The sequence below is a fragment of the Dendronephthya gigantea genome, unplaced genomic scaffold, assembly GCF_004324835.1.
Source record: "Dendronephthya gigantea isolate DGI-Jeju-01 unplaced genomic scaffold, DenGig_1.0 000079F, whole genome shotgun sequence".
Taxonomy (NCBI): Eukaryota; Metazoa; Cnidaria; class Anthozoa; order Malacalcyonacea; family Nephtheidae; genus Dendronephthya; species Dendronephthya gigantea.
The window spans coordinates 382198-409520 of record NW_021163089.1 but is presented as its reverse complement, the minus strand read 5'-3'; the positions used below and the strand labels follow the sequence as shown (position 1 = coordinate 409520).

At 37.6% G+C, this 27323-nt stretch overlaps 8 protein-coding genes and 3 non-coding genes across 13 annotated transcripts; 5 read left to right on the top strand and 6 right to left on the bottom strand.

Annotated features, from left to right (window-relative positions):
• Window positions 1-69: 69 nt before the first annotated feature.
• LOC114532458 (steryl-sulfatase-like) lies at window positions 70-2190 on the bottom strand. Of its 2 annotated transcripts, none has more exons than XM_028553964.1 (3): window positions 1027-2190; window positions 577-885; window positions 70-408 (listed from the first exon to the last, which is right to left on the bottom strand). In XM_028553964.1, the coding sequence occupies exons 1-3, from the start codon at window positions 2144-2146 to the stop codon at window positions 128-130; spliced, it is 1710 nt and encodes a 569-aa protein (XP_028409765.1). In that variant the 5' UTR covers window positions 2147-2190; the 3' UTR covers window positions 70-127. The 2 variants fall into 2 exon arrangements, with proteins under 2 accessions (XP_028409765.1, XP_028409766.1); XM_028553965.1 differs by having other exon boundaries at window positions 1240-2190.
• A 698-nt stretch (window positions 2191-2888) lies between these two features.
• LOC114532549 (nicotinamide N-methyltransferase-like) lies at window positions 2889-4268 on the top strand. Its single transcript, XM_028554082.1, has one exon. The coding sequence runs from the start codon at window positions 3110-3112 to the stop codon at window positions 3962-3964; it is 855 nt and encodes a 284-aa protein (XP_028409883.1). The 5' UTR covers window positions 2889-3109; the 3' UTR covers window positions 3965-4268.
• Window positions 4269-4619: 351 nt separating this feature from the next.
• LOC114532341 (nicotinamide N-methyltransferase-like) lies at window positions 4620-5477 on the top strand. The gene has a single exon (XM_028553826.1). It carries the CDS (start codon window positions 4620-4622, stop codon window positions 5475-5477), a length of 858 nt encoding a protein of 285 aa, XP_028409627.1.
• Window positions 5478-5701: 224 nt separating this feature from the next.
• LOC114532547 (acetyl-coenzyme A synthetase 2-like, mitochondrial) lies at window positions 5702-9631 on the bottom strand. The gene is made up of 14 exons (XM_028554079.1): window positions 9129-9631; window positions 8863-8959; window positions 8521-8667; window positions 8380-8432; window positions 8135-8310; window positions 7908-8060; window positions 7542-7827; window positions 7353-7445; window positions 7057-7169; window positions 6863-6989; window positions 6608-6735; window positions 6315-6378; window positions 6024-6145; window positions 5702-5878 (listed from the first exon to the last, which is right to left on the bottom strand). The coding sequence occupies exons 1-14, from the start codon at window positions 9442-9444 to the stop codon at window positions 5717-5719; spliced, it is 2037 nt and encodes a 678-aa protein (XP_028409880.1). The 5' UTR covers window positions 9445-9631; the 3' UTR covers window positions 5702-5716.
• Window positions 9632-9712: 81 nt separating this feature from the next.
• On the top strand, window positions 9713-12008 carry LOC114532548 (prostaglandin reductase 2-like). Its single transcript, XM_028554081.1, has 4 exons — window positions 9713-10145; window positions 10256-10426; window positions 10737-10937; window positions 11317-12008. The coding sequence occupies exons 1-4, from the start codon at window positions 9744-9746 to the stop codon at window positions 11641-11643; spliced, it is 1101 nt and encodes a 366-aa protein (XP_028409882.1). The 5' UTR covers window positions 9713-9743; the 3' UTR covers window positions 11644-12008.
• On the bottom strand, window positions 12003-21570 carry LOC114532546. Of its 2 annotated transcripts, XM_028554077.1 has the most exons (15): window positions 21415-21570; window positions 20335-20439; window positions 19304-20245; window positions 18533-18658; window positions 17184-17994; window positions 16683-17038; window positions 16352-16584; window positions 15939-16270; window positions 15536-15847; window positions 15246-15423; window positions 15044-15092; window positions 14854-14909; window positions 13365-14784; window positions 13178-13213; window positions 12003-12946 (listed from the first exon to the last, which is right to left on the bottom strand). In XM_028554077.1, exons 2-15 carry the CDS (start codon window positions 20423-20425, stop codon window positions 12936-12938), a joined length of 4953 nt encoding a protein of 1650 aa, XP_028409878.1. In that variant the 5' UTR covers window positions 20426-20439; window positions 21415-21570; the 3' UTR covers window positions 12003-12935. The 2 variants fall into 2 exon arrangements, with proteins under 2 accessions (XP_028409878.1, XP_028409879.1); XM_028554078.1 differs by lacking the exons at window positions 20335-20439; window positions 21415-21570 and having other exon boundaries at window positions 19304-19725; window positions 19788-19867.
• Window positions 21571-21673: 103 nt separating this feature from the next.
• Trnav-uac lies at window positions 21674-21746 on the top strand. Its single transcript has one exon. It is a non-coding gene; the product is annotated as a tRNA-Val (tRNA).
• A 325-nt stretch (window positions 21747-22071) lies between these two features.
• Window positions 22072-22144, bottom strand: Trnav-aac. The gene has a single exon. It is a non-coding gene; the product is annotated as a tRNA-Val (tRNA).
• Window positions 22145-22398: 254 nt separating this feature from the next.
• Trnav-cac lies at window positions 22399-22471 on the top strand. Its single transcript has one exon. It is a non-coding gene; the product is annotated as a tRNA-Val (tRNA).
• A 440-nt stretch (window positions 22472-22911) lies between these two features.
• On the bottom strand, window positions 22912-24335 carry LOC114532473 (DNA-directed RNA polymerase II subunit RPB9-like). The gene is made up of 6 exons (XM_028553984.1): window positions 24186-24335; window positions 24035-24089; window positions 23574-23647; window positions 23424-23498; window positions 23280-23331; window positions 22912-23190 (listed from the first exon to the last, which is right to left on the bottom strand). The coding sequence occupies exons 1-6, from the start codon at window positions 24251-24253 to the stop codon at window positions 23131-23133; spliced, it is 384 nt and encodes a 127-aa protein (XP_028409785.1). The 5' UTR covers window positions 24254-24335; the 3' UTR covers window positions 22912-23130.
• Window positions 24336-24717: 382 nt separating this feature from the next.
• On the bottom strand, window positions 24718-27304 carry LOC114532537. Its single transcript, XM_028554065.1, has 5 exons — window positions 26835-27304; window positions 26225-26338; window positions 25548-25751; window positions 25309-25437; window positions 24718-25055 (listed from the first exon to the last, which is right to left on the bottom strand). The coding sequence occupies exons 1-5, from the start codon at window positions 26851-26853 to the stop codon at window positions 24745-24747; spliced, it is 777 nt and encodes a 258-aa protein (XP_028409866.1). The 5' UTR covers window positions 26854-27304; the 3' UTR covers window positions 24718-24744.
• Window positions 27305-27323: the final 19 nt, after the last annotated feature.

Here is a 27323-nt window from a genome sequence, read left to right as displayed (position 1 = left end):
AAACCCCCCCTGCTTCTAGTTCATTTACGGTTATTTTATTTCACAACAGTGTACTGGAAATTAACTTGATACTGTAAAACAAATTTATGATGATTTTTCGTTGCAAATACCTCAAACCTTCCAATAACTAACTGAACAAGCCACTCTCATTATAGAAAATATGTTTTAGTTTGCTAATGTCCCTCCTGTGACAATAAGGAAAATTGGCACATGGAAATAGCCAGGGTAATATTGGATATTCAAATTGTGATATCCATTTTCGTGTTCTATTTTCTAAGTGTTTGTCTCTTGCTTCAGATATATTTGTCACAATGTCAAGATGGTCTTCATTTATCAGAGGGGAAGTCTCTCCTGGGTCTTTTCTAATGTTAAACAGAATGGGTGGGTCATGGTGAATAATTCCATGTTCTAAAAAACAAAGAAACATTCATCTTTATTATTACAAATTAATTGCATATCAAATCTTAATTAAATACACAATCAGACACTTCTCTAATACAGACACCTCTCCAATATATAGATGTCTTTAACAGCCCTTTCTCTCTAAAGCTTGATAATTACAGATGATACAATTACCTGACATGGTACTATAAAGTAGTTTATACTCATTGTGAGTAATAGCAGATGGCCGAGTGACGTCTAAATAATGATATATGTATGAATGCAAGGACTCTGTCGTTCCATTAATTACACCACAAAGAGACTTCCCATGAAGTGTGTCACTACTATAGCTTGCATTAGCCAGATCTAATATTGTTGGCATGACATCCATCAATGTGACAGTCTGGTTTAACACTCTATGATAACTGAGAAATTTCGGCCATTTTATAAACAGTGGTACTTTAATATGCCTCTCCCAATTGCTTATGACGCTCATGACATTTTCTAGAATAATAGAAACAAATTCCTTAGCAAGAAATTTGAATACCTAGTATATGTTGCATGTAGGGTGCAATCCTGGATATCAGGAAATTTTATATATAGCTTACTAGATAATGTTTAAATAAGGAAATGAACTAAATATACCTCTGAAAAACCTAGGATGACAATCATCATTATTTTCTGTCTTGTTTAAAGAACTATTGCACACCCTATCATTATTAGAATATATTTCTCCAGAGAGGGCAGTGAACACAATAATAGTGTCATCAGTTAAATTTGAACTCTCAATTGCAGCTAAAATACTCCCCACACTCCAATCCAACTCCACAAGTGAATCCAAGATCACGTCATTTTTACCTGAAGTATTTTTAAAGAACGGTGAAGTAAACAATGGCTGTGATAATGCAAGATGATTAACCATGAGAAAAAATGGATTAGCTGCAGTTTTGATAAAGTCCAAAGCATCGTCGGTGAAGCGCAAGGTGATGTTTTCAACATTGTACGGTTGAGCAATAATTTGGTCATTTCTGAAAAGCACACAACTTTTAACAACAATAAAAGGTGCATTGCTATTTGTTGCATACAAGACGACACCCAGAATAATCAACAAGGATAAAAATTTAGCTTTGAGGAAGAAGAGACACCATAGTGCGGTTGCTATGAATAAGGACCAGCATAATCCATAAAGAAAAAGCCACAAGGCTTCATTTACAAATGCTTCATCCCCATCATGAGGTTTTATCGGTGGACTCGAGCATGAATAACTGTGCTGTGTCACAATACCAAACCATGATCTGAACCCTTGTTTCAATGGGAGGTACTTTCCCTTTTTTCCCAAACCTTGATCCCACAAACCTATAAACTTGTTTGTATAACCGTTCTTTTCTAAGGATTCTGCTAAGGTTTCTTCATTCAATGGCAGTCCTCCTGAAGATGCTATGGAAGGCAGAGAACTAAATGGAAGAAATCTGCCCTTCAGCATTCCAGTTTTGACCGGCAGACGGCCAGTTAGTAAAGCAGCTCTTGATGAGGTCGGATAAAGTTGCGAGTAAGCATGGCTGAACTGGATTGATTCTTCAGAAAGTCTCCTTATATTTTTCAAATATCCCCGATAATTGTCCAAAGTATTGAGCCCAAAATGATTCACAGTAATAAGCACTACGTTAGGTTTCTTCACTCCACCGAGAACTGAATGGATGTAAAAAAATCCTGGAGAAAATAGCAAAAGAACCACATACAGCACATAAATAAATTTCACTTCCATTGTCCGCCATTGCAGTATGGAGCGGATACTTCATGTATACAACGTCTGCTGTACCTGTGGTCCTGTACTACACCATACCATGATTACCATCTGCTTTTCCTTGAAGAAAAATCATTGAAATTATTTGTCCAGAGTAAAAGGCAACTTTTAAGCCTTGTTTTTATATGTTCTAACTCATCGGCGATGTTGTACGATCCTTTGACTTTGTCCATGATCAATGAACAGGGCCGTAACTAGAACGATAATTGGGGGGTGTTTATTCATATATTCAGTTCTGCCCGACGGATTTCTATTGTAAGCAGTAAGCTATTGCACTTACAAAAGAAACCCGTCGGGCAGAACTGAATATATGAATAAACACCCCCCAATTATCGTTCTAGTTACGGACAATGAAGTAGATAACTTTCTTGGATAGACAAAACATGTCGATGAATGAGTGCAAACCAGGCTTTACTGAATAATCTTTTAAAACTTGATAGTTGCAAAAAGGAAAATGAATGTCTGGTTACATTTGTAGGTGGTTTATATCATAATCAAGTAAATCAACAATACTTCATCAGTTCATCGCAAGTATTGCCAACGGTATTGCACTTTCGAAAATTAAGAAAACGGACTGTGTATTATTTATTGTAAAACCCATAAGCTAATATTGTATCTGTACAATCGTCTTTGAAAATATGCAAAATACCTCGTTAAAGGCAAAAAATGACAATTAGGTCGTCATTTGTTGCCAAACATACAAACATAGCGAACTCAGTTGAGATCTAGCCTTAAGGAAACACTCGCCGAGTATTGACTATTATTGAGAACTTTTTACCTCGATCAAAGAAACTTTCTCAGAATACTGAGAATCATGGTTATGATCCTGGAAGGCTGGAAACGAGAATGAATCACTGACGTCGAATCTACAGTTTGTCTGGAGGATCAAGTTTCAAGTTGATGATAGTGAACTACTGATACACAATGGCCAATTTGAGATACCCAGAAGAATATCACTCCTACTTCGATCCAAAAACCTATCTAGAGAAATTCTACACACAATTCAAAGAAGGCGATGACAGTGATTTGTCAGCAGCACTGCCGTCTCTCAAACTATTGCACGAGTTTTGGTCGAATTTTAAGTCCTTGTCAGAGACGGAAGTTGGCGAATTTCGCTATCTTGAGTACGGTGGTGGACCGTCAATAACAAACATTGCTTTTGCCTCCCCGAAAGTGAATCACATCGTATTTTCAGAGTATACAGAAGCGAATAGACAAGCTGTGAAATCATGGATTGCTGGTGAACCTGATGCCCACGACTGGATGCCTTTATTTGAAGTCATCTCGGAGCTCGAACAAGAAGATAAAATTCCTGTCGAGTCAACGGAGAAAGAGAAGCAGGATACTTTACTCCATCGTGCTGATGAATTGAAGAAAAAAATCAAATCAATCGTACCCTGTGATGTAACCAAGACACCAATAGTTCAACTTGAGCACGATGATGTTGACAAACCATTCGATTTTGTTGGCACTAGTTTGTGTCTGGAGGCATGCGTCACGTCTGAAGACCACTACAAGAATACCGTTGCAAAGCTTTGCAATTTGCTCAAACCAAATGGTTATTTATTTATGTACGGAGTTTTGGAGCAGACTTATTATTTCGTAGGAAAAGAGAAATTTTATACTTTTACCTTGAATGAGAAAATGGTAAAAGAAGCGATGAAAGAAGCGGGAATAAAGATTGAAAATTTTACAACAATCCCTGTCACACTGGCAGAGGCGAGCATCTGTGATTGTACAGCGACATTTTTTACCTATGGACGAGCCTGTAAAATTTGAAATAATTTACAGTATTAGTGATTACCATGCTTGGCTGAATCATTCCAGCTGACCTTCAATATTACCAAAAATATATTACTATCAGACCTGTTGTATTTAATTCGTCTTTCTTTAAAAATGTATTCACAGTTTTTACCTAAATGATTATGTCATTATTTTATGTATGGTGTTACGCAGAATAGAATATTTTGCTCTAATTTTTTGCTAGTCATTTTGGATTCAAACTTATCGTATTCTAACTTAACTGAATTATTTTTTTATGCTCATTGACAATCCCCTCCACAACCGAAGGGTCTGCTAGACTGGAAATATCGCCTGAATCTTCAAATTCATTCGTTCTTGAAGATATGCAAAATACCTCGTTAATTAAAGGCAAAAAATTACAATTAGGTCGTCATTTGTTGCCACAGATACGGACATAGCGAACTCGAGATATAGCCTTAAGGAAACACTTTTACCATAGTTTATACAATATCGCCGAGTATTGACAGTTATTGAGAACTTTTACCTCGGTCAAAGAAACTTCTCAGAAAGTGAGAATCATCATGGTTATGACCCTGGAAGGCTGGAAACGAGAATGAATCACTGTGGTTGAATGTACAGTTTGTCGGAGGATCAAGTTTCAAGTTGATAGTGAACTACTGAGCTGAGCACAATGGCCAATTTGAGATACCCAGAAGATTATCACTCCTACTTCGATCCAAAAATCTATCTAGAAATATGCTACTCACAATTCAAAGAAGGCGATGACAGTGATTTGTCAGCAGCACTGCCGTTTCTTAAACTATTGCACGAGTTTTGGTCGAATTTTAAGTCCTTGTCAGAGACGGAAGTTGGCGAATTTCGCTATCTTGAGTACGGTGGTGGACCGTCAATAACAAACATTGCTTTTGCCTGCCCGAAAGTGAATCACATCGTATTTTCAGAGTATACAGAAGCAAATAGACAAGCTGTGAAATCATGGATTGCTGGTGAACCTGATTCCCACGACTGGATGCCTTTATTTGAAGTCATCTCGGAGCTCGAACAACAAGAAAATAAAATTCCTGTCGAGTCAACGGAGAAAGAGAAGCAGGATGCTTTACTCCATCGTGCTAATGAATTGAAGAAAAAAATAAAATCAATCGTACCCTGTGATGTAACCAAGACACCAATAGTTCAACTTGAGCACGATGATGTTGGCAAACCATTTGATTTTGTTGGCACTAGTTTGTGTCTGGAGGCATGCGTGACGTCTGAAGAGCACTACAAGAATACTGTTGCAAAGCTTTGCAATTTGCTCAAACCAAATGGTTATTTATTCATGTACGGAGTGTTGGAGCAGACTTATTACTTCGTAGGAAAAGAGAAATTTTATACTTTTCCCTTGAATGAGAAAATGGTAAAAGAAGCGATGAATGAAGCGGGAATGAAAATTGAAAATTTTACAACAATCCCTGTCACTTGGTCAGAGGCGAACATCTCTGATTGTAAAGCAACATTTTTTACCTATGGACGATCTTGTAAAATTTGAAATTACAGTATTAATCTGATTGTCACGCTTGGCTGAATCATTCAAGCTGACCTTCAATATTACCAAAAATATATTACTATTACACCTGTTGTATTTAATTCGTCTTTCCTTAAAAATATATTTACAGTATTTACCTAAATGATTATGTCATTAATTTATGTATGGTGTAACGCAGAATAGAATATTTTGCCCTAATTTGTTGCTTGTGAATTCGGATTCAAACTTATCGTATCTTAACTTCACTGAACTATTTTCTTATGCTCATTAACAATCCCCTCCACAACCGAAGGTTCTGCCAGAGTTGAAACATCGCCTAAATCTTCAAATTCATTCGCAGCTACTTTCCTTAAAATTCGTCGCATTATTTTCCCCGATCTGGTTTTAGGAAGGCCTGGGGCTACCTAAATAACGAGGAACTATCATCAATTTTTCACTGTTGAAAACCTGTGTTAAGACAATCTCTACAACATCTCTTCCACAACTGAAGATTTACAGCCCTTGCATTAATTTACCAGGGCCATAGTTAGTTTTAGGCGTTGTAAATACCTGTATCAATTCTGGTGCAGCAAATGAACCAATTTCTTTCTTCACAAGTTCTTTAAGCTCCAGACGTAGATTTTCAGGCGTGATCGTTGCGTGCTCTTTCAAAGTAACGTACGCATAAATACCTGAGGAAAAACAGCCGATTAAAACTACAGCGATTAACTAGTGATCAAAAACCCGAGAGACATCTGTGAAACACACAGTCGTATGACATCGCATAGCACAATTGTTTCTGAAGAAACTGTTTGCTTAATATTCAAAATATCAGCACATTTTAATTATTTAAAGTTATACCCTCTCCTTTGATGTCGTGAGGAAAGCCAACCACTGCACTCTCCGCAACGTCTGGATGGTTATCCTAAAAAGAGCAGAATATTTTCAGTTTACACAACCGACAAAGGAGAGGTCTCTGGTCTCAAATCTGTAGTGTGAAGTATAAAGTTCACTTTATAGGTTTCATTCTGTTGTAATCCTCAAGCTGCAGAAGATCTTTGTTCAGAATCTTCGATGTGAAGAATTTTTCAACTATAAATTAAATCGTTCCTAACACAACGCTAAACTAACAATGGTTTCCAGGCTGAACCTACCAAGGCATCCTCGACTTCAGCTGTTCCCAGACGATGTCCACTAATGTTGATGACATCATCAACTCTACCAGTTATCCTATAGTGTCCGTCTTCATCCCTCAATGCCCCATCACCGGTGAAATAATAACCTGTAATGAAGCAATAACCCCTAAGAAGTGTCTTGCTGAGCATCTGTGCCACGTGTTCAGTGCTGTGTCTGATCTGCCATCTCATCACGGACATTTTTCACCTGGTCTTCAATACTGAACAGTTTACCTGGGAAGGCTGTATAATATGTTTCTAAGAATCGTCGGTGATCACCATAAACTGTTCGTGCCATACTCGGAACGGAGCCACGGATGCATAAGTTGCCAGACACGTTATTTCCTCGCAGTTCAACTCCCTAAAATGAATCAAAATTAAACATCTGGAAAGGCAAATGAAATAACAAACAAGGCCGCCATAAATACCTCGCTATCCAAGAGAACAGGTTCTACTCCGAAAAAGGGCCTGGTCGCAAACTCTGGTTTTGGTGCTGAGTTGTCTGATGAGGGCCTGGGAGCAATGAAAATCCCCCCGGTTTCTAGACAATAAAAAGTTACTCTTTTTATGAAAAACTCTAAAACAAAGTTCCTGGCTTGCCTACCTTCAGGGAACGTAACGAGGAAAAAATTCTCCCACATTCTCTAATTTATAAAAAATAGTAATAAACACGCACAAGGCATGAAAATTATGAAGTGCAATCATATGCAACCACTGTTTATACCTGTTTGCCACCAAGTATCCACAACTGTACATCGACTCTCCCCAACAACTTCATTGTACCAATGCCAGGCTTCAGCGTTGATTGGTTCTCCCACTGGAAAGAAGAATACATAATGAGATACTGTTCTTTGTCATGTCGTGTCATTTTACCTGAAAAAACCATGTGCACAAACTACAGGTTCTATTATACCTGTTCCTAGGATCCGTAAGGAAGATCTGTCATATTTCTTCACCCACTCATCTTCATACTTATACAGGAGTCGTATAGCAGTCGGAGCAGTGTAAAACTGATTTATTTTCAATCTTTCAACAGTTTCCCAGTATCGACCAGGGTCAGGATAGGTTGGAATACTCTCAAAGAGAACCGAGGTTGCACCGTTTGATAACGGACCATAAACGACATAAGAATGCCCGGTTATCCAACCAATATCTGCAGCACAACTGAATATATCTCCAGGTTTATAATCAAAAACATACTAAAACAAGGTTTAAAGAGCAAATCAACATGTTTATAAATCTTAGTATTTTAAAACAGAATTTTTTGCTGTTCACATACTTGAAATGTGAGATTAGTATACAGTAAATAACCAGCTTGTGAATGTTGAATTCCTTTTGGTCTCCCTGTGCTTCCTGAGGTATAAAGTAAGAACAACATATCCTCACTGTTCATTGGTTCAACAGGACATTCAGTGCTTTCCTGTGACATTGCCTGCAATGAATTATCATCAGAAAATAAACAAAATGCCATTGAGAAAGCATGAAGAAGTCAGCTGGGTTTGTTACCTTCTCCAATGGGATGTCATTCTTGCCCATAGGTACATCAGCTCCTGTCCTTGACATGACAAAGACATGCCTTACACCTGAGCACTTGTTCACTGCTTCATCTACTGTTCGTTTCAACTGAATTGTCTTACTACCGCGCACTCCCTGATCAGCAGTAAATACAATCTCTGCTCCAGCTAAAAACAGCAAATAACTGAGGTTTACTCTACTACAAGTGCAATCAATACTGCAAGGTAATCACCCACCATCTGTTATGCGATTTGCCAGCGCTTCTGCACTAAATCCAGCAAAAACAACACTACAAAAATAAAATGAAACTAGAGCAAAGATCAGGCATGAGCATGAAAGAATCATGGTGAAAGAGTTTCAGTGCTAAATGGACATACCTATGAACTGCACCAATGCGAGAACAGGCAAGCATCGTAGCGGCAGCTAAGGGACAATTTGGCAGATATATACACACCCTGTCTCCTTTCTTCACACCATGTTTTTTCAACATGTTTGCTATCTGACATGTCATTTTCAACAACTCTCTACAAAGTGATATAAGGGGTGCAAATTTATGGTAGTACTAGCACATGACTGCTTCTCAAGGAGTATATATACTTCATGAGCATTACTAAATGTCATTCCAAGATGGAAATTTCAAGTCACATCAAACCTAGGCAAGAATTCTTTCATGTGAAGGGTCTGCATTGCTGCACCCAATCCTTGTGCATTCTACCAACCTATAAGTAAGAGTCTCATGTGTCCCAGGTTCATCCTTTTCCCATATGAAAGCCACGCTATCTGGATTCTTCTCGACATGTCTGTCCAAACAATTTTCTAATGGAAATTAAACAGAAAGTTTGTTGTGTAAAGTTTAATTATTGTTAAAAATATTTAGCAAATCCTTGGACACACAATGAAATGGACACATTCATCATAACAACTTATCAATTAACATGGTAGTAATTAAGAAGCTCTCCTGATATGACAAGATGTTGAAACAGACCTGACACATTTAGTTGACCATCCATAAACCACCTGTGTTGACCAATATTCATATCACAATCCATAACTTTGGTAAAAGGCTTAATCCATTGCAAACGACTGGAGGCCTGTTCTCTCCAAAATGTCGAAGGATCGTTGATACTACGCTTATAAATCTCATCGTGTTCGCTCGACACAAAAGCAAGCCGTGAATTTGATTTGTTGCTTGAACACAGAAAACGTTTCTGGCCCTGTCGAGTGAATGGCGCTCTTGAATTTCCAGAAATCGCACGAGAAATGAACCGCACTGCACTCCGTGTGCGCTGTAAACTCGCCATTACACCAAATGCAATATGAGAATTTCTTGATTTGTTTCAAATTAAATTTCAGAAATAGTGTAATAATCAAATAATTCCGATTTTACTAATCTATTATAACTTATTATTGTTCTATTATTTAGTATGGATGCTTTCAATATTATCTGATAGATTTCGTATCCATGTGTGGTATTGGTGATTATGGTCATTTACATATGGTCATTGCCGAGAACCAATCACGAGACGGATAAATATTGTAACAAAATCACCCCCCATTAAAACCACCAAAATATCGACTCCTCCTAGGCCTCAGCCTCGCAATGGCAACACAGCAAAGTCAAAATATTCGCGTATTTTTACGCAGTCGTCCTGGGGAGTCAAATCCAGTGTCAGTTGAAAACTTCGCTATTGAAAATATTCCTATTTTAGAGTGCAAAGATGGCGAAATTATTGCGAAAACTTTGTGCTTGTCTGTAGATCCGTACATGCGATGTAGGTTTAACGAGAACTCCGGGGTGGATTACATGAAATCCTGGCAAATCGGGGAAACTATTGACGCTTCTGGGACTGGGGTTATCCTAGAGAGCAAAGATGAATCGTTTAAGCCAGGCGATGTAATTCATCTACCGATGTGTTGGCCGTTTCAAAAATTTGTGAATTTCAATTCTCAGAAATTGCTATCGAATGCCGACTCCACCGATGGGTTACATGCACTGCAGAAGGTAAGACACGTGGTCGACACGTGGGGGGTTAGGAAGATTAACTAACGTGAAGGTGTGATGACCACTGGTGATGACTAAACAGTTTGACATCGTTTGATATCATCCTTCAGGTAGAAAGTGACATCTTGCAAAAACACCCATCACTTACCCTCGGACTCCTGGGTGTAACAGGAATGACGGCGATTTTAGGGCTACGAGAAAAGGCCCATATTGTTCCCGGCGCAAATCAGACTGTCGTCATCAGCGGTGCCGCAGGGGCTTGTGGGTCAGCTGCTGGTCAGGTAATGTCGAGGATTAGCAAACCTTTCTTTGAAAAACCTCGTTTCCAAGGTCTTTATATACGGACAAAACCATAAAGCCTACATTTAATCTTATATTTTCTCCAATGCTAGTTTACCTGATTCATACTTGAAGCTGCATTGTAATTGCCTTAATTTTAGGCCTGTTTCAAACATTGAACTTTGACGTGTCGATAATCAGCTTTATTGTCCGTTGTCTTTGATCTATAATAATATATATGGGAGGTTTGGCATTTGCAGCAGGTTGTGGTACATCAAATCACCGTTGATATATTGATTCATGGAATTCTAGATCGCAAAGTTAGAGGGATGTGGGAAGGTGGTTGGAATCTGTGGAACAGACGAGAAATGCCAGCATTTGGTCAATGACTTGGGGTTTGATGCGTCTATCAACTATAGGACCATCAAAAATATACAGGAAAAGTTGTCTGAATGCTGTCCTGAAGGTGTCGATGTTTACTTTGATAATGTTGGCGGAGAAATTAGCAATGAGGTGAGAAACAAAGCGGGATAACCTAGGATAGAGTAGGGTAAGGTATGACAATCTAATCAAATGTGGTCAAGTCAGTTAAAGGTGGGGCGAAGTAGGGTTGGGGTGATGAAGTAAACTGCACCCCTCCCCCCAATCGTTCCGAAAAAATAATGGGGAGAAATGTACCTGCGGTAGTCGGACCGAAAATTTTTGACTAGGGTATGAAAATTCCTAGATCCGCCCCTGAAGTAAAGTGTGGCTTGGGTCGATTTTTAAGGTGTGGGAGGAGAAGCAGTTGGGACAGAGAAGAAATAGCTAGGACAGACGTTCCTCACGAAAGGAAAGGTTGTAGAAATTTTTTAATAGAGTTTGAACCATGAAATTCTAAATCTTCATCTAGGTTATCAAATCTATGAACAAAGACAGTCATGTCGTATTGTGTGGTCAAATATCGCAGTACGATAAGGACTTACCCTACCCCCCGCCAATACCCGATAACATCACCGAAATATTGAAGAAAAATAATATCACCCGAGAGAGGTACACGGTGTTGAATTATCCTGAAAAATTTCACGAATCATTAGTGCAGCTGGAGACGTGGCTTAAGGAGGGTAGATTGAAAAATCGGGAAACGTTTGAGATGGGCCTCGAGAATGCTGGGAATGCATTTGTATCAATGATGAGTGGGAAAAATATTGGAAAACAAATTATCCAAGTTGATGTTTGAACGGTTAGCTTCGGAACAAACTGAATCACAGAAATAACTTGCAATAGTCTTTAAATTCGTAATAGCATGGACAATTGTTTTGGAAGGATATGGGGACGTTTAGTGATGTGAAAATAGCGTTGCAAGATCATGCACGAGGCTGGTTGATTTATTTATAGTTATACTAAATTTATTGATCATTGATTACTAGTTAACAATTACATGACAATTTACTTGTAAATAATCAGCATTTTGGGTGGAAATTTTAACTTTTGAGTATAGAAACCCCCCCATAAAAACCTCTTTTGCAGGGCCGTAGCTAGACCGCTTCATTGGGGGGTGTATATTCATATATTCATGTTTTTCTACCGCGGGAACAATAGCGTACAAAAGAAATCAGTCGGGCATAAGACTAATATATGAATATACCCCCCCCCCCAATTAAGCTTCTAGCTATGGCCCTGCTCTTTTGCACAGCCACACTTGCGTTTTAGCATCTGATACAGGATTATTCACCACCCAAATATTGGTAATAATCCCATGTTCAGAATCGACGAATATAAACCTTGAATTAATCATTCGTCGCAACTAGTTTCGTAATGGTTAGGGTCAGGTTTAGGATTAAAGTAAGGATTATATTCGTGGACTCGGAATAACTATAGTAACCCAAATATTTGCCACCCAAAATGGCGGAATCCAAACAAACGATAATATATTCTGATATTACATTAATCAACCGTGCATTAATGCATAAGTAATATTGAGAAAGGCATTGGTATATAGAACGTGCTTCGTGACTATTAGCTGCATTAAATGCAGTATAATAAGACTAATCAATTATGTTTTTACATGCTAAAATTTTCACACTACCGATCATGCATTAATTGTTCCTAAAATATTACTTACTTGATAACAAATTCACTAATCCTAAAACTTACTTGATAACAAATTCACTAATCCTAAAACGTACTTGATAACAAATTCACTAATCCTAAAACTTACTTGATAACAAATTCACTAATCCTAAAACTTACTTGATAACAAATTCACTAATCCTAAAACTTACTTGATAACAAATTCACTAATCCTAAAACTTACTTGATAACAAATTCACTAATCCTAAAACTTACTTGATAACAAATTCACTAATCCTAAAACGTACTTGATAACAAATTCACTAATCCTAAAACTTACTTGATAACAAATTCACTAATCCTAAAACTTACTTGATAACAAATTCACTAATCCTAAAACTTACTTGATAACAAATTCACTAGTCCTAAAACGACGATTTCTTACTCTTTTCAAATCTTTCAGACATAAGCTGTGGTAAAAAAAACAACAAAGAAATCCTCAGGCAGGGTAAAATTCCGAATCTTTCTTCCCAGTAAGAAAACAGAATTCGCTGAAGATATACCGTAATTAGCAATACGACGACTAGGAGGTTTATCAGCCTTGTCGAGATAAAAAAACATGAGTTTGGAAGGCTAGTAAGGCTAGGTATTTGTGAAGGTAACATGCATGTTGACAATTTGATTTGTTTCTCGATACTTACACATTTGTCCTTTTGGAATTTCCATCAAATGTATTCCTGAAAATCAATTGAACAAAAAAATGAAGTTAATCATGTCTTTGTCCGTATGTTGCCTAGCCATTATCTCATTGAACGTGTTATTTCTGAAACCAATCACAAAGACTGGTCACAAAGGAAGTGGTAAGACATAATTGTTGTAAAAACTTACCTCCGTTCACATTTAATGGTTCAACTGGTCTACTGATAATGGCGTCACAAAGGTTAGTTCCATCCCAATGATTATCACCGACAGTTGGTACAGCATGGCTTAGATCTGCATTATCAACACGTGAGTGAAGAACAGACGTTTTCGTCCAGCTGCAGCCATCAGCTTTGACTTCCCTCAGATCACTGTGACTGATGAATGTGTCAAGAAATGTTGAACGAGACATCTTTGCTCCAAACAGCGTTGCAAACAACATCACACACTTCGTGAAATCGCAACCCAGAAGAAAAGAGTCTCCAAAGTTAGAATAGCTGAAATCAGATCCAGTGAGATTTGCTTTATTCAGACTCAGATTCAACACTGTACCCGGCACATGTTGTCGATAAACAGGGAGCAACATTTCATTATCTTGGATACCGATCTTTGTCTTCAAGAAATCCGCAAATGAACGGTTTTCTTGAAGTGTATCACTAAATGAATATATAACTTCAGGACATTGCACTAAAAGATGCAGAGGACGGTATATTAAAGCTTCTTGACACGGCTTTGTGTATTCACGGTCGATTTCAGATTCTAAAAAATACTTTCCACTGCTACAGCAATCCTGACATTTCTCACATAACTTAAACTTCGAGTTTTCATCATCAACAGTCATTGCATCCGATGTTGCTTCCTCATTTTCTCCACCATATTCCATAATTTCAAGAAATTGGCCGCGATAACCATACTTTTTTGTGTCACAAGTCCCGTCCAGTTTAACTTTGTAAACACACTCTGTGCTATTCGTTCCGATTATCACTCGTCGCAAACCTGGCTTTCGAAACACATCAGGAGCAAACCATTTCTCATCATTGTATGTCAGTAATTCTCTTTTTTTTGCTTCGCCATTTAGGAGAACATTTTTTAGCAAAGTGTTTCTGTCAAAAACATCATTTTTCTTTAGATTCAACATCAAATCAACTGCAGACTCGGCTAATATCGTAACTTCCTTCTCGCTTTTCAAATGAAATAACTGGTACTCAAAAATACGACATAATTCTTTAGCAATATCTTTCACGAGACAATTCAGATAAGATGAAACGTGTGCTCTTTCTCTTTTCGCTGCTTCGTCCAATGTCTGCACGAATCTTTTAACGTTAGCCTGTTTTTTGTGCTTATCAACACTCTTAACGATCAGAGTACCACCAGCCACTACAGCACCACAAAACGATGCGATCCCAAAAGTTGCGAAACCTGTCGCGACTGTTATGCCACAAGCGAGGCTAAAGAGAACGGTAGCCGCTGGCCCAGCAACGTCCACGACCTTTGTCATTTTGCCTGCTTTAGGATCTTTCGTAACTGTTGCAATCTCTAATTCCTTTTGGGCTCTAATTTCAACTGATCTTTGAAACAGTTCGCAATGATCAATCATTACATTTATAACCTGCGTGAAAAACACAATATGAACATAAATATTGCAACATTAACGAAAGGAGATGAAACCTTTAATTACCTCGCTAATCTGACGGTTTCTCAGAGGGCTTTCTTGACCAGATGCAACATTGAGTTCTGTATTAAGAAAAGAAATAAAAGTGAAAAAAGTTTGACGAAGCAATTGGCTTGACGTGGTGCAAAAATACACACGTTTTAATGAATTATCTACATGCATGCCTTCATACACAACAAAATTCACGCTAACCTACCTCGGGTACATCTACTGTCTAGCGTGCTTTTGTGTTGCTCTGTCGTTGCCTGAAATAAAAAAAAGCCAGAAATATCATGCATTGTGACTTGAAACACCACGCATGTGCGTTATAGTGAAAAGGTATAGAAAAACTGGACAATTTAATTGGCCTGGTCTACAAAGAAATTGACGACTCAATATCGGCAGTATTTCAACCCTACCTGAACTGAAATTGTTTCAGAAACGTGGATTGGTGCCTTTGCACGACAGTCTCCCTGCGTACTATGGTTCGTTCCATTATTACATTCGTTATCCTTTAGGAAACGCATAAATTTTCCTCTTAAATCGACATTCTTGGCTGTGTTGTTGGGAAGCTCCGACTCAGTATCAGGATCAAACCTACGCAAGTCGCAAAAGACAAACATGTTTTACTTAGTTTTAAACGAATTATTTGAGTTTATTAGCCTAGGCATTCACTTAACAGATATATAGGAATGATTGTAACATTTACCTTAAAGTATAGTCCATCAAAGGCAGATGATAGTTAATAAGGCTTTCGGAAAGGGGGGCACAGAAGAATATCGGCTCCCCAGATGTGAGAGAATCCATGAAATGTATCGCGTCTACTTTCCATTTCGTTTCAACTGAACGCTTCTCTAATTTAGGCATCAACACAGCATGAAGTGTATTCTGGATGTCATCAATCTTGTGGACAGCCAAAACAAAGGCTAAATGACGAGCTTGTTTGTCTGTATTTACCACTGGGGATACCTTCGATGAATCAACACTGCTCCCTTCGTCCATATTCATGAGTGTTACATAACTAGTAGACATAAAAATTGGAAAATACTTACTAACAATTGCGTAATATATGTATAACGTGATAAAATTGCCAGACACAAATAAATACGTACTCGGAAAAGTGTTTGACAGCAAAAGAAAATTTAAGTTGATCCTTTCTTAACCGTTCGACATGAACATCAATAGATTCATTTAATTTTTCCCACTTTTCTTCCACTTTCTTGCTTCGCAACAACAGCCCATATTTGGTCGTAAACTTAATCTTGCTTTTAACTGGTAAAAATTCTTCACTGATATTAGTGACGTCTTCGTGAGAGTAAGTGAGTTCAACATCAACTGGGTTAAGGAATAGAACTTTCTGACCAGAAACTCTAATCACAGGACCACAAACAAGATTTTCATTCAAACGCATATCTTTGTTCAAGACAACCTCAGCAGGAAGTAACTAAAAACGTGAATTTTACGAAGAAAGTTGAGAGACCAAGTGTGAACCAGGGTTTATAACATCGATTTCACACTGAATTACCTGAATTTTTAAGCTCAGCAAACTGTCCGTGACACCTGCTGGAAATGTAATCTTTAATTCAGTATTTTTTCCATAATGCTTGCAGAAGGTGTAACTTTTCCTTGTTGGAATTAAAACCTGATCTGATCTGATTCGTGTTGTAGCAACCAACGTACACGTCTCTTGTATGGTTGCTTTGGCAAAAGGCAAATAATCCTCCATGATCTTTGGATTACGTATTCCTTTGGGAAGATCTAGAAAAAACAAATACCGCCACAGTTTCACCGCGACGCAGTAAGATCGTTGCATTTTATCAATAAAAGTTAACAAATTAAAATAACTATCGAAATACCTTTACTAGAGCTTATCTCTCCCGTTTTTAACTCCAGCCATCCAGTCGGGAATGGGTCAGTGGAATCTTTAGTCGGTCTGAATCGCTCCACGATCAACTCGTAGAAATTCTTAAACACCTCGTCTTCGTACGCTGAGTGTGATAGAAGAACCGTAACAGGTTTCTTAAATGTGACGCCCTCGGGTTCAATTTTAAGAATCTGGCTAACAGCATCTCTTGGCTTCACCTCAGAATCCTTGTGTTTCACTCGGCTACACGTCAGAGTTATCTCATCTTCAACGGCTTGTGGTGGAAAAAAGAGGAACGCACTTGCCACGGGAATACCAAAACATCCACCTTCAGCTTTCACAATGATGCTAAAATAAAAAATATCTGAGGTGAATTGAGTGTTGGTCAGCCTGAAATGTTTCGACACTTTTCGACAGGAAATTTTCTTAGTTACGATCTTAAACAAATGATAAACTTAAGGTTCCATGTCTGATGCAGAGGTTGTACGTATACCTGTTAACAGAGGTTCCCAGATTACTTTCGATGATTGGATCATTATATTCTACTACATCGGTATTCTGACCTTCAACATTCTCGTCAGTTCCAATAATCTTATCAATATCCGATTCCATTTGACTAGATACTGGTCTGTTGTTAAACATCAATCTTTCTTTCAAGAACTGCTCCTCGATCAAAGGATTGTAAACTTGTTCACGGAGTTGTATTGTCGCTGGCCACTCCTCAACAGTTGGCGGTGGTTTAACAAACACTCGCACAAACTCGTACAAGATCTTGTTCATTTTGTGGACAGATAAAACATTTAAAAATTTCTTATCGTCTATCAAGAAGCTCATTTGCTTGTCATTTGCGATTAGAAAGGAAAACATGTCTTGAATTACGGGTAGATCATGAAGCTCTTGTAGAAATTGTAGACAACGAATAACCACAGTTTCTGGTTTAGTCAAATTGAGAAGTACTTCTGATACAATTTTCAGCATTGTAGCAAAGGTTCCGCCATCGGCTGTAACTGACATCCTTGAAAAAGCTTCGAATGCGCTCTTGACGGTAATCTTGTATATCGTCATGACCTGTTTCAATATATACTTATCATCATCACTGCCACTGGACCAAAATTTTAGCAGAGAAACACCACTTTGCAAATCAATCAGACATTCTTTTGAATAGGAATTACGACTTCCTTTAACATTAATTCCAGGCAAATAATTTAAAATTTCCAAACAACATTGATTGAAAGTCGATGCTCGATCCAAACAACTTTCAACATTGTCGCCAACCAGACTGCGGACGACGTTCAAGCTTTTGACTAGATGTAAAAAAATACACTTTTACTCCAAAACGGTTGCAAACACTGTCAATTCAGGATAGAAGTTAGAGATAATTTAATATGCAGGGTGTCTCAAATAATGCCCTCTAGCAAACATTGGAGAATACATATTTTGCAATGGTGCAGTTTGTAAAATGTTATTAGCCTATCTCATAAGATATAAGTTTATAACATCACAACAATTGTGCTGCAAAATTTCTGAACCAAATGTAATTGTTTGATTGTTACAGCAATAAAAAATATTGTAATACCAAAACTCACAAATTTGTATAATTTATTACTAATAAAAGTTTGCAAGTTTTAATCATCAACGTGCTGTGGCCTAAATAAATATCCACAGCCCCATCTTCGGGTTTAGAGGAGAATTTTACCCATTTGGAGCATGTGAACAGGACGTCAAAACAATTAAAGAGACAAAAACAAATATTGAAAATGCACAGATTCAAGTATTTTTCCCACAAAGATTTTAAAATACAATACAATCCAATGGCAAGAAATATAGCGGTACCAAACTTACGCATGTGATGATACGTTTCAATTGTGAGTTTCCCTGATTCTGACTTTGCTAGTCGAATAAATTCATCCAACCAATTTTCTTTCACAAGTTTGCCATCTGCTTCCTGCCAAATCCACTCATTCAATCCTATTTGAATTAAGTTAGGTAGTTTATATGAAAAAAATTCTAAGAAATTAAGATCTAATAATAATATTCTTGTAATTTTGCATGGGATTCTGGTTCTAAATGCTTAATGAGATGTAACATTATTTTTAGTTGGACATGTTATATTCTGGTTTTTAACTACGGATGATAGTTTTCTTGAGTTAAGTGTCAATGAGGCATTCATTCATGCATGTTTTATACACTGTCAGCTCAATTATAGGGGCAACATTTATATGTTTTCTTTTCTACACAACTAGTTATTTGCTGCAGTAGCATAGCCAGCCTGATGATTTTGTCCTGCTATGTAAATTTCAAGTTATTATAATTATTCATGTCTTTAGAAATTTATTGTTTTCACCGTCAATAAACACCAAAATATTAGCATAGCGGGACAAATCAACAGGCTGGCTACGCCACTGATTTGCTGGGGGTATGTGTTTAAAATTTGTGAAAGACATTTCCAGTGGTTACATCAGAACTAGCTACATATGTAGTTGAGGTTTAGAGGCTAAAAAACATGCCCTTTATGTCCCTTCTTGACCATGCAACCTTACTTGTGACATAAATACTACCCAAAGCAACCATGCTTTTACTGAGGATTAACATGACAAAGAAAATGTTTCTAACCTTTTAAATGTAAATATATATAGGCACCATCTTCAAATATGACCCTTCTCAAGTTGGGTGGCCTGAAAAAACCGGCTATGGGTTCCAATGGTTTCAGATTACTAATATGGGATGACTTTCTGCTACTGAATTTTTGCAATAAATCTTGATGGTCAATGTGGTTATTGGACAAGTTCAGTTCCTCAAGTTCATCAGGATATTTAACCACAGGTACCTCAGTAAGACCACATCCAGATAAATCCAACTTTCTCAATGAGTATAGACCACGCATTTTCCAATCTGACATTCTTAAAGGATTATTAGACAGATTCAGTTCCTCAAGTTTATCAAGATATTCAAGCTCAAGTACCTCAGTAAGACCACATCCAGATAAATCCAACTTTCTCAATGAGTATAGACCACGCATTTTCCAATCTAACAATCTTAAAGGATTATTAGACAGATTCAGTTCCTCTAGTTCAAGAAGATATCTAAGCATAGGTACCTTAGTAAGACCACATCCAGATAAATCCAGCTTTCTCAACAAACATAGACACCGTAATTGCGAAAGTGAAATGAATGGATATTTTAAAAGATTATTAGACAGATTCAGCTCCTCTAGTTTGTCAAGATCACCCAACTCCGGCACCTCAGTAAGACCACATCCCGATAAATCCAACTTTCTCACATTCCTGCATCCAGCTAATTTGAAAGATATCTCTGAATGGCTTAGAGGTTGATTAGAGAGATCCAGTTCTTCCCAATTGTGATATCCAGAGGGAAATAATTTAGAAGAGGGGTTTTCTCCCCATGGTACATGTTTTGATGACTGGGTAACATTCTTTGAGTGACTTGGATGACTCTTACGATAAAATAATGTGGAGTCACTTTTAGTTTCTTCCTTTAGACTGATTTTATCTGCAGCAGAAAACTTCTCAGAGTCTGTCATGGATGGAGATATTTCTAAAAGTAAAAAAGTAAATGTCTTGAAGACTGGGAAACATTCTTTAGGCAACTTGGAATAATCGCACAAGGAAATGATGTGATGTCACCTTCAATTTTTCTCTTTAGGCTGATTTTATCTAAACACGTCTCTGAAGTAGGAAACATCTCAGAGTTTGTTGGTAATGGTGGGTCAGCCATGAATGGAGATATTCCTAACAAATATAAAATCCTATTAAACAAAGTGTTTTTGATTCAGTTATTCAAAAGGCACTAGTAATCCAATCAGTGTTATGATCAATATATTGGGACATGTTGCAGCTCTTGGAAGCTTTCCTCCAATTGGATAATACTTTTCTATGCTTTCTAAAGAACGAAGCTATGCTATTGGTTGAAACAGAAATGTATTGTAAAGTTCAGCCAATGAAAAGCATTCTTGGGAGGAGCTGCGGCACTACCCAATATAGTAGCCCTGGGTTAATTGGCACTTGACAGGTTAGTTGGGTCCTACTAATAATTAACCGACAACAACAACTGACAACAACCAACAACAAGCTAAAAATTACTGACAGAAAGCTCGGGCCCAAAATTCTTAATATTATTACTGTTATTGTAAAAATAAAGTCGAAGAAACACAATATTAGCGTCTATTACATGGTTATCAATGATTATAAGCTTTCTGTCAGTAATTTCTAGCTTGTTGTCGGTTATTAGTAGGACCGCAAACAACAGCATTGCTAAAAATGGTTGTTGAATTATCAATACTGTTGCAACTTCTTGGCAATCATGTCAACAAATTGCAACAACATTGATAGTTCAGCAGCATTGTTAACAATTCTTGTTCACTGTGTGAACAACTTGCATCAACATGATTTGATTTTTACGCCTGTAAGCGAAGACATGCATTGATTGATATTCATTGTGCTGTTCACAGGGTGCGGCACAACATTGTTTACACCTGTTTTGAACGACTTGCATCAACATAATTTTTATTCATGTATATAGCCTGCTAAGTTTTTATTTATTGTGAAATACTTGCCGTCAGAGATGCAAAAATACATATCAATATGCGTGTTATAAATGTTTATATAAAAAATCGGGAAAATCGGCAAATCGCATACATTTTAAAGCAAATATCTCATTCTAACGGTCAAGTATTCGCACAGTTATGTAAAATGTTTGAATAATACCTTTTTCAGTTTTACTAGATGATACAAAACACTTAACGATTTGAACTCCACCACCGTTTTGATGGTTCTGCTTTAGAGATTGGAATTCTTGCGGTTAAAAACGGTAAAATGTTTTTTCATTTTCAAGTCTGCAGATGCGACGTGTCAACAGAAAAAAGTCAGAAATTACTGAAACATCACATGACCGCCTCATGACCATTTTATAATAATATTTATGAATTTTTTATATAATCAATTAAAGACCCTAACACCCACTTCAGTTCTCGTAGTGTAGTGGTTATCACATCCGCTTTACACGCGGAAGGCCCCAGGTTCGAACCCTGGCGGGAACATCTTTTTCCCATTTTACCTTCTCTCCTTCTTTCTCTCCAACAACGAAATCTTTGCCACATTTCGTTCTGAGAAATATAGTGATTGACCAGTGTTTCTGAAAGTGGAATATTGCACAGAATGCGGTACTAGTTTTATTTCGTTATGAGAATCTATATGGTGATTGACCGGTACTTCTGACTGTGAAATATTGCACAGAATATGATACTAGTTTTATTTCGTTATCAGAAATATGGTGATTGACCAGTACTTCTCTACAAGTTTTACAAAAAGCAGATTATTTTGAATTTGTAAAATTAGAATTGGAAAATAACAATGCAAAAACAATGTTCCCGCCAGGGCTCGAACCTGGGACCTTCCGCGTGTTAAGCGGATGTGATAACCACTACACTACGGGAACCTACGCATCGGCAAGCCCAAAATAATCAACCAGATCGATTCTCATTGACTTAATGGGATTTCGACATGCGCCGAACCTGATTAATTTGAAACTATCAATATAGTTTTCCGGGAAAAGTGCATTTTGGATTTCTTCACACTGTATTAACAAACAATATAGTTCAATCATACAAGAAAATTAATATAGTTTAAATTGAATCATAGCATCAATCGTAATCAATAAGATTGTAATATTTGCCCTGTTTGACCAATCGGGTTCTTGTAGTGTAGTGGTTATCACGTCCGCCTCACACGCGGAAGGTCCCAGGTTCGAGCCCTGGCAAGAACATTTTCTTTCTCGATAAATCCTACTAAATTTAATTTAATTATTTTCCCCCAAAACTTCGTACAATACTTAACTACGGTGAATATGCAAGTTGAATTTACCTGTAATAAAAATTGGTCACGCCATAATCCTATAAATCCAGATAGCCTCAGCATCATATTGGGTTGTTTGCAAGGTGGTACACCTTAAACTAACGCATTTGAGGTGTTGGTGAGGTTATAAATTCCAGGAAGCATCAGGCCAGATCAATGGGCCTAATTCTCAGGTGGTACAAAGGTTGGGGGTACAAGGCCTGATTTTCAGGCAGATACAGTCCTGATATGCCACTAATAAGACATAATCAGATTGGGTGTAGCTATAAGGAAAACGTATACGGTCCCACAGCATACGGTCCCACGGCATGTTCCTACCATTCACATATTAGGACACTTTCAATATACAATTGGTTTTTATTTAAATATCTCTTGGTGTGATGACAATTCTCGTGTTTTGAACTCATAAACTACTTTACATTAGATGACCACCTATAATTAAACTGCCAAGCTACCCGTATTCACGATTTCTTGAGAATAAACCACATCAGATCTTCAAGGTTAAAACTAAGCCAAATGAGTTCCAAGCTGCAAGATGATAGCAGTTTCCATTAACTCATATTAGTTTCCTTACTCTGTCCAGCGATTGCCACAATCCACTTGAGTACACACATAGTACAGCTTCATTTGCTATTGATGAAACACAAATATCATACAATTACTTATTTTTCTTAAGGAAATAAAAGGAATAGAGTAAGAAATCTGGCAAGTAATCTTACATCAGCTTTACTTGATTGAGATTGAAAGAAAACAGCCTCACCATATCCACATCTAAACAAAATGTAGAACAGAAGTTACATCACTAAGATTTGCCAATCTAAATCTTAATGTTCACTTTCAAGTTTCAATGTGTGAAGATTTACCTTGGGCACTGATGTTCATGTGTTCTGGGTAGAGTTGGATCAGCAATTACATCAGCTACAATTTGGGTTAACTCACTAAATGGCAAATTTTTGACTTTGTTAAAACATTCTGTATCAACCTAGCTGTAAAAGATCAATTTATTAACATACTTGACTTCATGCATGATCTTGTTCACGTAAATACAAGAATTATCAGCTCTTTCCTGGTAATCACAGTTACGACACTTCAATAAATGTAAAAGCAAAAGTTAATAAAGCAAGAAGTTTGTATTTCAGAGCATATAGATTACCTGGAAATCCTGACTATGTGTACTATGCAGTAAAGCTTTATCATAATCAAATAAAGAGTGCCTTCTTGAGGTAGAAAACTCATAATTGACTGGGATGGTGTTGAAGAGGACATGAAAATTGTGAATAAAATGGTACAGTAGAACAATAAATGGAGGCACCCCACAGGATTTGACATTCCTGACTTAAAGTTTAATCTGTCTAATCACCCATCATGATTGATGGTGGTACAGCATCATGATTGATGGTGGTACAGCACAGAAGAACACCATATTATTTAAACAGTTCTGTGAATATCAACCAGCAGGAGAAAGTAAACTTACAGCATAAAGTAAAATCTTGCTGTCTTTATCTTCCTTTGGGTAAAGCATGTTGTTGCTAGAAAACACCAGCAAACGATACGTGAAGATTTAAAACCGTTGATAAAAGAAAAAACAAACAAAAAACAAGTGAAAAATAATAAAATCAACATACCATTCTTGACAGAACTTGATTCCCACAAAGCCTGGACCGCTTTGCTCAGTATTTTGTCTAGTGAACATGACGTGAGGAAAATACTCGGTATATTTAAAGATTTAAAAAAGAAGTACACTCACTCACTCCTTCGGACACTTTACTCCATCTTGAATATAAAATCAACAACGATCATTTTTCGACTCATATTACCGGTATTTTTGAGCAAATTGCAAGCCGCAAAAAATTTCGCTGATTTTACCTACAGCCTCGCTTTCAATCTCGTTCAGATTGAGTCAAGGGATTGAACCTGCCTGAGGCCTGAGACACTAACCTGACTCCTGAAATGGTAATTCATTTCATTGCAGAAAAGACAGAAGTCGAAAATCGCATAGTTCAGTTTAGACACAACAGTGTCGTAGTTAATATGATGGTATTCAGAGGCCATAAATCAGTGGCTCTAGATACTAGATCATCTCTGAGTGTAGTGCAATATTCTAAGTGCTCTTTCTGTTTCAAAAGAACTTTATTCACAAAGAAATCTAAACCCTCGTCTTTCATTACCGAGACAATTTTACATCTAGTCGCCATTACTAGAGATATTGAACATGACAGGTGTCGAGGTTTGTGGGATTGTCTTTCTTGCCAGTGGATCCATTGATAAACCGATCGTCATATCATACGGGGGGGTGAAAACAAAACTAGAGCTACAGTTGATGTTCTCGCCGGGCGATGTGAAATCGATCAGATCCCCATGATCCCACAAGACCTCTGGGGAGAGAGCATCAGGTAAATCGTCGTTTTCAATTTGACCATAAGGATCCAATGATTCCAATCCTTTAACAACCTTTAAAATCTCAACGCTGTCGTCAAGTTCTTTTTTAAACTTCACTGAAAGAAAAAAAAACGGCGCCTCAGGAATTCAACGACCTCCCAGTTCAACTAGGCAAACTCTGTTATCATTGGCTAAATACTTAGACCTAGTAGACTCTTTCTCGCCCTATTTTCTGTCAACTATCGTGAGCGATTTCATCATTTTCATTATTCTCGCAATACAACACACGATATAACTTATTACTTTACGCAGTGCCAGAACTGTGGTAGCGTGGGGTAGCTATCATGAGGTAGCTAATGAGAAACAAACCTTCGGCAGTTTCACCCGCTTTTTTATTGAACAGCCTCAGAGCTGTACTTCTTTTTCGCACTCTCTTCTTCGCTAGATCCGGCAGTAAATTTAGTGTGAAGAACACTTTTCCAACAATAGTAACGACGCCTGTATAGATCAAAGAAAATGAACTGATTTCGCGTACTTTCTGGGATTTAGAGGTGAAAGGATTGAGGAAATGAAGTATATCAGAAACAAAACTAGATTTGTGCACATACCTTTCTGCATTACTTCGCCTTTGCTGTCGTTAATTGGCACTAACAGATAGTCACCTTCTTTAATTTCAGGCGTTTGGTTTTTTCTTATTTCGGAATCGATGACAATCGACTCACTGAATTCTTCTGAAGAGGCCTTATACATCCTTGAATACCCATCATCAAAAAGAACCGTTACATCATCACCTCGAATAATTTTCACCGTCCCTAGAAAAGAAAAAAAAATATTACGCATGTTACGGTTTTATCGACAACAGGGGCGTAGGAAGCATCCAGAGGTTGGGGGGGCACCAGCTTCTAGGGGCACTTTTGGTTAATAAAAATGGCGCTTAAAATGGTTAATAAAAATATATATATAGGGACGGCTTGATTCAGGGACCGCCGACCGCAGAGCATTTTTCGTATTTCTTGGGCTTGGTACTGCCAGGGGGGTCCGGGGCATGCTCCGCCGAGAAAATTTTGAGATATAGGCCTCTGAAATGGCCGCAAATCCCTCTCAATTTAAGGATTATTGGGAAATAGTAGATACTTTTTTGTTTCTTTTCGCTTCCAAAAAGGCTTTTTTTTTCACAAAAAGGGCACTTTTGGTCTCTTGAAAAATGTTGGGGGGGCACGTGCCCCCCCCCCTTCCTACGCCACTGATCGACAACTGAACATAATATCTCGGCATCATGACTTACCTCTATAAAACTCATTTTTATCCCACTCAGCCCAGACCCTGGTTCCCACTTCCAGTTTATCAGCTTTCTGGTCAGCCTCGGACCAAGACCAAGGGTAATTTGGTTGGTCTACCTCTGAATTAAATAAAACCATAAAAATGAGAGATAAATATTTTCCGCAATTCTAGCCAAGAGGTGATTACCTGATTTTCTTTACTACATTATGACATTCCTGATCCTAAGCGTAGCCCGAAAATGCTATCAGAAATTCAAAAGTCAGAACCCGTATTTATCCTGTCAAACAGTCAAAGAATGCAACCCGTGCGAACGAGAGTGAAATCAGGATGACAGGATCAGATTCCATGCGTTAGAATTCTCGTTAGTTCTAAGGCCATTCGCCCGTTACTTTATTCTAAACCGTGAACTCACTTTTGCCTGGCTTTTATATTGATAATTTACAGAAAATATTACTAGCAAAACACGTAAACATAATACAACTCGGCGTGTCTAGTGCAGATTTACTGCGAAATAACACATATATATTCCAATGTACATTCGCTTCCACTTCATAGTTGCTTTATACATAATACACAAGATTATAGTAGTCGAAGGAAAAAAGTTATTTACATACCAGCCAATATACCAGCCATAAAGAATGATTATTCTATATTTCTTTGCCAGTAAAATTTGAAAATTGTCCGTTTAAAAAACCCCGCCTTGTTCAGTACTCAGTAGCACTGCTCACGTTTAGTATCACGTGATTGAATTATTTTTATCCATGCCCTCCCTCCTGTCAAGTTGAATAGTGCAAGTCCGATGGCAATCATGGCATTATCGTTTATCAGTTATCACTTCATCCATCAGACTTGCTACATGGTTCTGAAAAGTCAAATATGTCTTCCTTTCAAGGTTAAGGACTGTTATATAAAGCTTCACTGAAAGTCCCACACTAGCATTTATCCCATATTGGCATATAACATTGTAAAAGACCTAAGTACAACGGCTATCTATCTTAAACTCTTAGCTCAAAAGAAGGCTTGATAAATTTGCCTCAGTCAATAATAGTCCGCCACACAGCTTTTACATGCCCTACCTTTAGATTTCCAGCAGAAATTTGTAC